General features: G+C 48.5%; 1 protein-coding gene across 5 annotated transcripts in view; it reads left to right on the top strand.

The window, feature by feature from the left end:
• Positions 1-12656, top strand: part of LYRM4 (LYR motif containing 4) — a 264652-nt gene that overhangs the window by 160434 nt on the left and 91562 nt on the right. For 4 of the 5 annotated variants that reach the window (XR_003211969.2, XM_073877543.1, XM_073877542.1 and 1 more), the window contains one exon: positions 130-562. The exons of the other annotated variant lie outside the window; for it this stretch is intronic. Coding sequence is in view for 1 of the 4 variants with exons in the window: in XM_025891244.2 (XP_025747029.1) it covers positions 130-198 (69 nt within the window). In the remaining 3 variants the exon portion in view is untranslated. Of the gene's footprint in view, positions 1-129; positions 563-12656 lie in introns of those variants that run through there. 5 annotated transcript variants of the gene reach the window in all.

Genomic DNA, 12656 nt, shown 5'->3' with positions numbered 1-12656 from the left:
CACTTGGCCCCACGATGCAGTTCCCCACCAGGAACAGCCCTGGGATGGCAGACCTTGGCATTTAAATGTTAGAAATGCTCTTTCTGACCTTTCACAGCTAATGGAGCCTGTGTCTTTCTTTGCCTTCAGGTGCACATCGGCCAAATGTATTCGACTGACAAGCTTATCATTGAGAATCAAGAGAAGCCTAGGACCTAGGGGGCCGGGACCAGCCACCACCAGCTTCAGCATCCATTCTGCGCTTGGGGTGGGGGCTCCCCCCAGACCACAAGTGGCCTCTTCCATCAGCTTAGAATAGCCTCTTGCTCAGCCTGCCCTGTAGGAGCTGATAAACTGAGTCCGGTTTCCATTCTTCTGCAGCCTTAGTGGAAAAGGGTGGTTGGCTCTCCTTGATTCAAGTGTCAGAGTGAAGAGCTGGAGCTGGTTCAGAATAATGCTGTGTATTATTGTGTCTCCTCTCAACCCCACTCCTCTTTTGTATCTCACCACCACTTGTATAGAGCCCCTCCACCCTCTGTTTCTCCGATGACAATAAACAGAATTGTCTCCCGAAGCCTTCCTATGCCAGATACGCTCCTGACTATGAATGCACTTTCGTTCCCTGTGGAGGCAGGGCCTGCAGAGGGCTGTGGGGACCCAGAGGGAGGGCCCAAACCCGAGCTGAGCCCTCCCTTTGTGGAGGCAAGTCTAGGCCCCCAAGATTTGGAGGGCAGCATGGAGTAGGGCAAGGCCAAAAGGGTAGAAGGTGCATCCCACAATTTATAGCTGGGCCCAGTGCAACCACAGAGGGGCTCGCCTCTGGCTCCCCACCTGGAGACAGGAGACTGGTGGCCCTACTACTCCGAGTGTGGTCTGAGGATGGGCACCAGCAGCCCTGCCTGGGAGCTGGTTGGAAATACAGAGTCTCAGGCCGCACCCCAAATGCTTTGAATCCTAACCTTGAGTCTAACACATCCAGGTGCCCCCAGCCCACGTTGATGTTGGGAAAGGGCCACTCAGCTCTGCCTCCCAAAGCTGGCTTCCCCAAGCTCCCTTCACAGAACCATAAGCATCTGCAGAATTGGAGAGTTTTTTTAAGAGGAATTTCTTGGCGCTTCCCTCCCCTCGGATTCTGACTTAGTAAGTGAGAGGTGAGGCATGGTCATTTATATCTACATTTTTAAAGGTCCCCTAGTGTTTATACGTCTAGTCAGTTCTGAAAACTCTGCTTTTTGAAGATATCGCAGGTAATAAAGACATTGGTATGCATTTAGCCTTGGAAACACATCAGCTAAAAACATAAAAAGAAGGTATTAAATAACTTACTTGATTTCTGGGGATTTTATGGGGGACCCAGATACTATCTGAGTGACTTGTTTACCTTTGTAAAAGGCACTAAGTGAATTCATGACTTAAGGTGTTGAGGTTTGGAACAGCCTCGTATGAGTATTTCCAGATTCTAAAATGACCATGTCGCTGAACCTGCCCCTGACCCACGACCCCTGTCATTCTAATTCTTACAGTCCTGTGAGTCAAGCGAGAACAGTCTGGGCCCTCATGCTCTCCCATGTGAAAAGATCACGTCTGCCCTCCTCACCCCCAGATCGTGGAGTTTGCTGTGCGTTCAGAATAGATTACAAGGGTACTCCTGGTTGGCAGTACAACTTAAGACTTCAGAAGGCTTTTGCCCATGGATAATCTTGTACACCGGCACCTTGGTAGGTCTTGGACCTGACTCCCACCCCGCAAACAATGTTAGTGCTACAGTACGGAGCAGACAGGGAGTGTAGGTGATGTGGGAAATGTGCTCTCCCCCTTCGGCTGACTCTCATGGGACAGAGTCACCCACCCTGGGATGTGCGGCTCTGGGTCACTTTTTCCACTCTGCGTCAGTAGGATATGGTCCAAGGACTAGCTAATGGATGTCACCTCTGATTTATACTTAATGAATTAAAGCAGCTGCTACTTGGAAACCTAAGTCCAGGGTTGGACCTCTCCCCTTGAAGTGTCAAGTTACTAGCATGGTATCCGCTCCAGAGGAGACCTCCCCCCCACCCAGATTGGAGTCACAGAGGCATTGGACCAAGCAAACTTAGCTCGTTCTGCAGGACATAACAGCAGGTCACTTTTATGTTAATTAAAGCCCACGGGGGCACCTGGGTGGCTCAGTTGGTTGGACGGCTGCCGTCAGCTCAGGTCATGATCCTGGAGTCCTAGGATTGAGTCCCACATCGGGCTCCCTGCTCGGCAGGGAGCCTGCTTCTCCCTCTGACCCTCCCCCCTCTCATGCTCTCTCTCTCCCTCTCTCTCAAATAAATAAAATCTTCAAAAAGATAAATAAATAAATAAATATAGCCCATGAATGGGCTTGAACAGGCCCAAAGCCTTAAACAGCTTAATTTTTGTGACTCGGATAAGAATAACTCTGTGTTAGGAATATATAGAAAGACATGAAAGAATCCTGTCCCATAAAATCCACAGTCTAGAGCCTGTCTTCCAGGCGCAGGTGAGGCAGGCAGAGCCTTGCACTGGGCACTCCTCAACTCAGAGGACCCAAGGTGGACTCTAGAGCTTTGAATAAAGTGATGTGTCCATGGGAGTGTCTGTTTCTATAGTTAAGTGTTCCCTGTCCTCCACTGGAGCCCCACATCACACTCAGCCTCGCAGACCTCTCTAGTGTGCTGGGCTGTTCTGAAGGAGTGATTCGGGCTGGAGTCTGGAGACCAATTTGCGGTGTCAGCATTTAGCAAGTGAGAAATGCCACTACAAGTTAACCTCTGAGACAAAACCATTGGCCAAGCACAGCTATTCTCTAGAGCTCCGGAGGCGACACTTGGTTGGTCTGGCTGTCATGCTTTGATACCCGGGAAGCCTTCCTTAAGCACAGGCCTGGCTATGTTGTTCTGATGGCGGTTGTTCTCTGGACTCTGGAGCTGAAAGATGATCATGGATCTGACGTAGCTAGCTTCGCATCTACTCTGCCCTGCCACCAACCCCAGTTACTTTTAACTCCCTTCATCCATAGCTTCATTCAACATCTCCAGCTCCTGAATACCACCAACAGCGCCACCCGGCATTCAGGAGCAAAGGGGACAGCTAGGGGGACATCTGCAGATAGGACAATATGGCAGAGCTGCCTGGCATTAGAGTCCACCTGATCCAACCCCCACATCGGCAGGTGTGAAAACCAAGATCCTGAGCATCCTGGGTCATCTGCAGACCTTTCCCTGCCACCCCTTTTGCTGGTCTTTTCGTTCATTCAGCACTGACTGTGAGCCAGCTGGTGCAGGCACCAGGGAGAGACCAGTGAACAAGGCAGCCCCTGCCTTCACAGAACTTGCAGTCCAGGAGGGGAACTGGATGAGAAAGGACACGTCTGAGGAGTGTTACAAAGGCTGAAATAAAGGCCCTCTAGGAGCTGACGGGGAGTGTCTAGAAAGCCCTCCCTGAGAGAAGCGTGATTTAAACTGAAGATTAAATGAGGAGTTGGCCGGACAAAGGGTAGGGAGAGGAGCTCTCTAGGCAGGAGGAACAGCATATGCAAAGACCTGAATGGGGGGGTGCTGGGGTAGGAGGAGAGCACCGTGCAAGGAACTACCTACAGGCAGCCCAGGATGGCTGGCAAGCAAGGATGAGTCAAAAGGCAGGGAACACACTGCAGAAGGCCCAGGGAGCCTTGGCCTGTGGCTGTAAGAAGCTATTGAAGTTTTTCAGCAGGCTGAAGTTTGTATAGGGGGAATCGATTGGGAGAGATGCAGGGAGACCACCTTTTATGGGCTGCGGGAGGAGGGTTAGATTGAACACTAATCCAGGTAAGAGATGGTAGTGACTTCACCTAGGACGGTGACAGTTGCAAGGTAGAGTCAACATCACCCTGAGAAGAGCTTGCTTTGACGCAGCTGCTCTCCCAAGGTGAGTGAGAGACACGTGGAGCAGAGGCGCTCAGCTGAGCCTCCCAGCCAAGTCTCGCTGAGGTCAGTCCACTGCAGCCAAGCCCGAGGGGGCCTATGATACAGAACAAATTACTGTTTAAGGCACTAAGTTTGTGGGTGGCTATGGAGCAATGACAAGCTCATACAGAGAGCTAGTATGATAATGTATCTCTTTTTCAGGGCCACCTAGCAAACCAAAGAGTAGGTAGGCAAACTTGATAAAACTGTGGGACTCCTGTGTAGAGCCCTTTCCACAAGCACCCACAGAGTACAGGTGTCACATGTCTTACAGACGAAAGGGCTTGCCAACTACTGGCCCCCATTAGTGTGTGCCTAGCACAAAAGAGGACCAAAAAAAGAAAGAAAACTGAGTCAACAGAACTTGATCATTGATTGGATGTGAAGTGAAAGGAGGGTGTCACGGGAGTCCAGGAGGGGTCCCACCCAGGTTTGGGGCCTGGGTGACTTAGCAGAGGTTGGGCCACCAGCTAAGACAAGACGGCAGTGGGCATTGTCTGAAGCTTTGTCCACCTGCCAGGTTCAAATAACCTTAAGTTCAAACAGGAAGACTAGCGTCTACAAATGTATCTCTTACTTCCAAAGGTTGAAAATATTATTTCTGGTTTTTCCAAACAAAGAAAAAAATCCACTGGAAGAAAATTTAAAAGACCCTTATAAAGAGATTTTACCCAGAGCTCTCTGTAGAACAAATATACTCCTTCTACAAGTAAGGCCTACAGATATGTATTCTCTCTGGGGACAGGAGGAGTCGGGGGAAATTTTTCTGTATTTTGCAAAAAGTATAAGATGTTTAAAAAGGCGAAGGAAGGTTAGTCTACATATTCTAAGAGTATGGTTTTAAGAACGCAACTAAAATGCACAGTAAAGGGGCGCCTAGGTGGCTCAGTCATTAAGCGTCTGCCTTCAGCTCAGGTCGTGATCCCAGAGTCCTGGGTTGGAGTCCTGCATCGGGCTCCCTGCTCAGCGGGAAGCCTGCTTCTCCCTCTCCCACTCCCCCTGCTTGTGTTCCCTCTCTCGCTGTCTCTCTCTCTGTCCAATAAATAAATAAAATCTTTACAAAAAATAAAAAAAATGCACAGTAAAATATCAACAAGTATACAGAAAATGCACCAATATGTTTTATAACAGAATGAGCTGCTTAGGTTTGTTCGGTAGCTTTCCAGACTGAAGGATATCACAGGTACTGAGGCCAGGCTACAAATATAGCTGCAGCAGAAGAAATGATAAGCACTCAAAACACAGAAGGAGAAAGCATTTCCTACGCCAAGAATGATGTTCTCTGAGTTGGGAACTCTTCTTCTGGACCTCCCCACAATCACGAACAGGAAGTTCTTTTCCTTGGTAAATATGGCCGGAACCCAGATGACCAATTCTTTTTTTTTTTTTTTTTTTTAAGAGAGAGAGAGTGGGAGGCGGGGCAGAGGGGGAAGAGAGAGAGAATCCCAAGCTGACTCTGCTGAGCGCGGAGCCGGACGCGGGCCTCAATCTCAGGACCCTGAGATCATGACCTGAGCCAAAGACCAAGAGTCGGTCACTCAACCGAGTGCGCCACCTACAAGCCCCTAGATGACCCATTCTTGACTAAAGACAATCATATGAACCGAAGAACATTTTAATAGTTCAATGCGTTAAACTCTGCCGGTGGCTTCATGACAGCAACCCAGTGTGTGATTCAGAAGCCACGAGAAGCGGCCACGTTTTCTAGATCTTTGGAACAGACATCTGTTGAGGTCACGCCAGTGAGGGTGGGGAAGCCCATGCAGATGTTCATTATTATGAACAAAATAAACCGTCCACAGAAACTTGTGCTTCGCACATCCCGGGTTGGCAGATGCCTCATCGCTAATCAGGTATTGGCCAGTTGTTACAGAAGGATCTGGAAGAAAGCTGGAACTTGGTAGGGAAAGCAATGATTTGTGTATGATCCAGCAGGCTTTTCCTGTGACCGTTTGCCCATCCCCTCTATGAACAGCAGTTCCCCTCACCTCTGAGAACAAGTAAGATCTTTATTTTCAATCTTTCTGCAGCCCTTATCAGTACCTCAGGGAGCCATTTGTGAAAATTGCTTCTCATGTTGAGATCCACGTGAGAAATAAGATAGATAATCTTGCTTTTGCTCCAGGGCCAAGTTTTTTGTTTGTTTGTTTGTTTTGTTTAGTTTTTAAAGATTTTATTTATTCATTTGAGAGAGAGAGAGACAGAGAGCACAAGCAGGGGGAGCAGCAGAGGGAGAGGGAGAAGCAGGCTCCCTGCTGAGCTGGGAGCCTGATACGGGGCTCGATCCCAGGACCTGGAGATCATGACCTGAGCCGAAGGCAGACGCGTAACCATCTGAGCCACCCAGGCGCCCTCCAGGGCCAAGTTTTAAGTGCAAAGAAGAACTGGCAGAAATGAATCTGACTGTGATCTTGACCTAAGGGGACCACTGACACCACAATGGCAACAGCAAACACAGTCTGTGTCTTGCCATCTTGAAATGGGACCACTCGCAAATGTTGACACCAAGAAAGCTGCAGTGGCGCTTGTTGGGGTCTTTCCCAAACCAGCTGGCTGCAGTCTCGGCATGCCTGTGCTGACCAGTGTGGCCGTGTCCATCACGCAACATTCAGGCTGCCCCTCCCAGAGAAGCTGGACCTCTGGGGATCAGCTAGCAGCTTCTTAAAGATGATCTCTTCCTACTGCGGTGATATGTGTTCTTAGAACGTTCGATGGATGGTACTAAACCCTTTTTTTTTTTCATTAGCCCCAAAGTTACTTTATTTTCTTTGTTTAAGAGTATCACTTAAGTGGCTGTCACTTAATTTCTAAAACATTTCGATAAAACTTCTCATCAGGGGGCAGTTGAGTGGCTCAGTTGGTTAAGTGTCTGACTCCTTATTTCGGCTCAGGTCATGATCTCCAGGTCCTGGGATCGAGCCCCAAGTCCGATTCCTCGCTCAGCGGGGAGTCTGCTTCTCCCACTCCATCTGCCGCTCCCCTTTCCTTGTGTTCTGTCTCTCAAATAAACAAATAAAATCTCTAAGGGAAAAAAAAACCCAATCAGTTACTAAATGAATTCATGTGACTTCATCTGCCTTGAATACAGAGACAGTTTAATAACAATGTAATTGGTTCTGGGTTTTTTTTTTTTAAAGATTTATTTATTTATTTGAGAGAGCGAGAATGAGAGAGAGAGAGTACATGAGAGGGGGGAGGGTCAGAGAGAGAAGCAGGCTCCTCGCCGAGCAGGGAGCCCGATGCGGGACTCGATCCCGGGACTCCAGGATCATGACCTGAGCCGAAGGCAGTCGCTTAACCAACTGAGCCACCCAGGCACCCCGTTCTGGGTTTTTAAAGGAATATTTCACTGAGGTGCAGAGAGGTGACGTACACCGCACATGCACGATATAGGATCAAGGGCTGCAATATTAATGTCAAGTATCTGTCTTGTCAGGATTTGCCATAGTTACTCTTCCACTCATGCTTCAAACATGTAACATATTTAAGATGACTAAGTGGCCAAATTTTAGCATGTATTTTCACTTTAAAAGCAATGAGTCTTTGTGGGACTCGGTAAATAGAAGTTTGCTCAAAGGGGGGAAAGGATGTATCAGTAACTCAGACTGCAAAAAAAAAATTCCTTTTTCTAAAAAAAAAAAAAAAATTGGAAAAATTGGAAGACAGGACTATGGAGCAATGGGATGAATGAGGATGGTAGAAACGAACTAGTCACTGGGGCCAGATGCCCGAGTCCTGGGGCTGCCACCTGGACAAGGGGCTCTAACTCCGGCTGGGCCATTATTGGACTTTGTGACGTTGCCTAAGTCCTGCATCCAGGGCCTTTGCTCCTTCCAGGCAATGTGGGATGGTCAGATCCCACCCCTGCCAAACTTTCTAGCTGTAAAAGCTTGCAATTCCAGTGAAATCAAAAGGAAAGAACCCGTTCTGGAGACCCTTTGAATGTCTGTTTTTGGGATAAGTAGCAGGAAATCTTCAGGACCCGTCCCCTGAGTAGTACGGGGGTTCGGTGCTATTTGGGTGAGCCATCGTGTTCAGCCCAGCCCATGGTCCATGAGAATGTGGATTTGGGGTTAAACTGGGCCCTGCAGCCAACTGGGCTCTCTGCAAGGCACAAGGAGGTCCCAGAGGCAGACCTTGGCCCCTCAGAATCCTCCCCAGCCTCCAGGCCAGTGTCTGACCGAACAAGTGGGTTTCTAATTTTTTTCTGAACTGAAAACTTTTTCTTGGGGGTGCCTGGCTGGCTCATTCAGTAGAGCATTCGACTCTTGATCTCCGGGTTGTGAGTTCGAGCCCCACACTGGGTGTGGAGCCTACTTTTAAAAAATAAAAATAAATATAAATAAAAAAATGAAAACTTTTTCTCCCTGGCTTCTACTGGCTGCTGAGATTCCTAAAGCAACATTAGGAGCCTGCTAAAAAGGAACGGGGACATTCATCTCTTGCTTACTCTTATTGCACCGGCAATAACTTTCGCTTTGCATGTTTTCCCACCAGGCATGTGGTTAAAAAAAATGTTCTGAATGTACTCAAGGAAGAGTGAGCACTTTGGGGTAGAGGCAGGTTGTGGGCCACCATGAGCCAAGGGTTCCTGCCCCTGAGAATTATTTGGGGGGCACAACTAAACACATGTAGAACAACAAGGAAATGACCAAAGGCTAGCCTGGCTGTGAGAGCTAGAGAACAGCGTGGACCGGAGAGAACTCGAGAGATCCTGGGGCATGAATAAGCCTCAGAGTGGGAGTGCAGCGTCGGGACCAGGACGCTGGGGAGCATTCCCATGGGCAAGGCAGACATACCGAGTGCATGATGGGGAAGAGAGCAAATCCTGGCTCCTGGGTCCTGGGGGCTTGGGATTGACAAGGACAGGACCACAAGGTGGCCCCAGGCTGCAGACATCCCAGACAGTCCTTCATTCTTTTCATCTTCCAGCTCTGTCTCTTCCTGGCTGTGAGATCCCGAGTAAGCAGCTTCTCAAAACTTCTATGTCCCCGTCTCAGAAATGGATCTAACTGCCTACCTATCTTACAGGTTTGCTGTTAAGATTGCAAATGCATAATGCACATAAAGTTCTTCTACCATATTTGATATAGAATGAGCAAGCAAACTTCAGGTGTTTTATCATTCGTTTAGAGACTATATCAGATGCCTCAGGAGATGTAGAAATGAACCAGATGTGGATTGTTCCCTTAATATACTTAATGACAGCACATTTTGCACCGTACTTAAGACATGCAAGTACCTTTGTGAAGTCTAAAGTGATAAATTACCTAGGAGGGCCCTACTTTTAGGGCCAGAAGCAGGAAGGGAGGTAAGATCAAAAGGAGAAACTACTTCTGCCTGAGCTGTAAATTCTAGGCTAAGGAGTCTGAGTTTTATTTGGTGGGGAACGGAGCCATTAAGAAGGGAATGGCAGTACATAGCAGATTAACTGCATAGTGACATACAGAATGTCCCTGAGGGGAGGCAGCCAGGAAATTGTTGTAGTAATTTAGATGCACGGAGTCTAAGGCCTGGATGGGGTTAGCAGTGGTGTGGATTGGATAGAGAGGAAAAAATGAGTCCAAAAGGTATTTCCAAATGTCAGATTTGAGGAGAGATTGGATACATAAAGTAAAGAATGGGAATGAAGCAAAGATAACTTGAATGCTGGGTCCTGAAAGATTGGCCGGGTGGGTTGCCTCTCCCTGAAATAAGATGCAAGGCAACGACACATCTCCCTTAAGGCAAACTCACGTCCATACACATACACCTCACTGCACTGCTGTATGTCTACAGTTCACATTACTGTGGGTTGTATTTGCAGTAGAGACACTTGGGGTATCCGCCCATCTCCTGAGACCCCAACAGGAGTCCGGAGCTCTTGACAACCATTTTGCATCATAATCCAACCCCACTTCCAGCATTCCCCATTGACAACAGGGCTGCATACCCTGGTTGACCCAAAGGGGGCCAAATTTTTTCTCCTAGAAACTCAGAATTAGGAGTGAGAGTTCCATTTCTATCTGGGCTATTTGCTGGAACTCAAGAGGAACAGACTTGGGAGGTACACCAGCCACTTTCCATCTATCATGTAGACAGAGAAGAGGAAATCTCTAGTCTGTAGGGAGAGATGAATGCAGCAGAATGGAGCGAGATGAGGCAGACAGTGTCCCTCCTGACTCTGGAAGCTCCAGGCCCTGGCTGCCTTCAGATGCCACGTGATAGCCCGATATCCATCAAACCAACTCCCCTGTTTGCTCAAGCTGGCTTGAGTTAGTTTCTATAACTTGCAGTTTGGAACATTGACTCATGGTGTTTATTGAACTATGGGGCCATGTTGAAGACTACAAGAAGTTAACATTTTTCGGTAGGTAAGTTCTCAAATGAAAAGGGGGACCGACCTAGTCCCTGTGCCAGTCCCCCAGAAGAAGTAGGTAACTGAAACTTTGATGACAAGAAGGAGGAAGAAGAGGGAGGTCGACCTCTTGTCCTGATAAGAGGTCTAGATGTCTAGGGCTGCACCCAGCAGGTCACTGTGGGCAGCAGTGAGGAGGGCGCAAGAGCCCACCAGTGAGGGAGACCAGGCATGGAGACACAGTGTTTCCCCTCCCCAGCCCCCAGCCGCTACTTGTGAGGATGGAGTGAACTAATCCTGGCACGTGGCCTCACATCCCATGGGAATCTAACCAAATCAAAATCGGCCATTCTCTTCAGCAAGAGAGAGACACAGTTGACAGGTTAGGACACCACTGACAAGTTCTGCCCACAACTGCCCTCGAGGGGTGCATATCTCAGGGAGATGTGGGATGGGACGTGGGCACCTGTAAACTTCTCGCTTGTTCCACCCACCCTGCTTCAGACGGCCGTGAAGATCTCCACGTGCTGGCCATGACTGCCATGTGCATTGTTCGCAGGTTTTACTACTACCAACAACGCTGCTATTAACTTTCTTGGACGTGCCTCTTGGTGCCCGTATGTATACATTTCTGTACATCTGTGGAACTTCCGGTCGGGGGGTTTTGTGTGTATTCCACTTTAGTAGATACAGCCAAACAGGTTTGCAATGGGACAGGCCCACTCCTGGGATGTCTAGACATACATGCATGTGGGAACAGGAGTGACGTAAAGGGGCTGAGACGCAGCTGTCTGCGGTGGGAGGCAGCTTTTGTCCAAAGCCCTCGGCCATGAGGAAGGATCGTCTGAGGGAAGAAGAGACAGAGCCACCAAGGCCTACCAGCCCTCCCCTACCAGACCCTCTTGCAATACCAACTCCAGGGATTCTGAGGGTCAGATTTTTTTGAGGAAAACATTTCTTCATGTGTGTGGAGCCGGCTAGGGTTTGTAGAAGAAAGGAAGATGACAGCATGAGTGCAGAGAACGTGCCTGTAGACGTAGATTTAGAGTTGTCCACAAAAAGGCCTCACTGTCCTGAATGCAAGCTCCCTGAGAGCCATGTCCCCTGTGTGTCCCCACGTCTCCCAATGCCACGGCTCTGCCAGCCACATGGGAAGTGCTCCGTCGCCTCTTCCTGAAAGAATGGATAGATTTCTGATGAGGTGACTGAGGGAAGGGTGTGGCCACTGCAGGAGGCACCTGGCTGGCTCAGTCGGTAGGGCATGCAACTCTTGATCTCTGGGTCGTGAGTTCAGGTCCCATGCTGGGTGAGGAGCCTGCTTAAAAAAAAAAAAAAAAAAAAAGAATCATACATAGTCTTCTCCCTGTGGAATTTACAACATCTTTATAAGAGAAAAAAGAGTTACAGGTGGATTTCTGGAGGACTGTGTGGCAGACAGAAGGAAAATCAGTCCCAGAGGGACTGACAAGGAACAGCTTGGAGGGAAAGGAGGCAAATCAGAAGTGGGTGGTCACAGAAATCAAAACGGGTCCCAAAGAATAGATTTTCAACAATATCAAACAGTACTCAACAAACAGGAAGCCCTCCAAAAGTAGTTTCTTAACATAGGGCAGATAATCTTTGAAGAAACTGTCTCAAGGAAATGCAAAGATCTAAGTCAGATGAATGTAGGTACATTGTGTATGTTCTAACAACATACATACACAATACACATCCCATCGTGTGAATACCAGGAAACAAATGGCATGTTCGGTTAGTACAGTAACAAGAACAGTTTGGTTAGTGCCTTGGCGGCCACTGATATGTTCCCCAAGTTGGAAGTTTCATTTATTCTTCCTATATTCGGATGAAGAGAGACAACATCTATCGTCAGAGTGAAATCCATTGAAACCACCTGGCTGAGATCAAAGGGAAAAGAGAAAGATGTTGAGAACCAGCTGTCTGCTTGGTACGTCATAAATAATTTCCCTTTGTGCTCACAACAACCTAGTTAGGCAGGAGTTCCTACCCCTATTTTGCAAACGTGCAAACTCACGCTCACAGGTTAAGGGACCCATTGGAAAGCACACAGAGAGCTGAGCTGGGGTCAGCTGCAGGCCTGGCTCACTTGGGGCCTGTATGTCTTCCCCACATCACACCTCCAGCCCTGACATCTAAGTGTACTCCACTAGCATAGCACCTAACAAAGCTTTATATTTTTTTCAATGTCTTATTTATTTATTCATGAGAGTCAGAGAGAGAGAGAGAGAGAGAGGCAGAGGCAGAGGGAGAGGGAGAAGCAGGCTCCCCGCCTAGCAGGGAGCCCGATGCGGGACTCGGTCCCAGGACCCTGGGATCATGACCTGAGCCGAAGGCAGACGCTTAACCCACTAAGCCACCCAGGCGCCCCT

Source organism: Callorhinus ursinus, unplaced genomic scaffold (assembly GCF_003265705.2).
Source record: "Callorhinus ursinus isolate GAN/ISIS: 27379988/994484 unplaced genomic scaffold, GSC_fseal_2.0 scaffold26, whole genome shotgun sequence".
Lineage (NCBI taxonomy): Eukaryota > Metazoa > Chordata > Mammalia > Carnivora > Otariidae > Callorhinus > Callorhinus ursinus.
The sequence above is the reverse complement of the archived record's forward strand: the minus strand, read 5'-3'. Positions and strand labels throughout refer to the sequence as shown.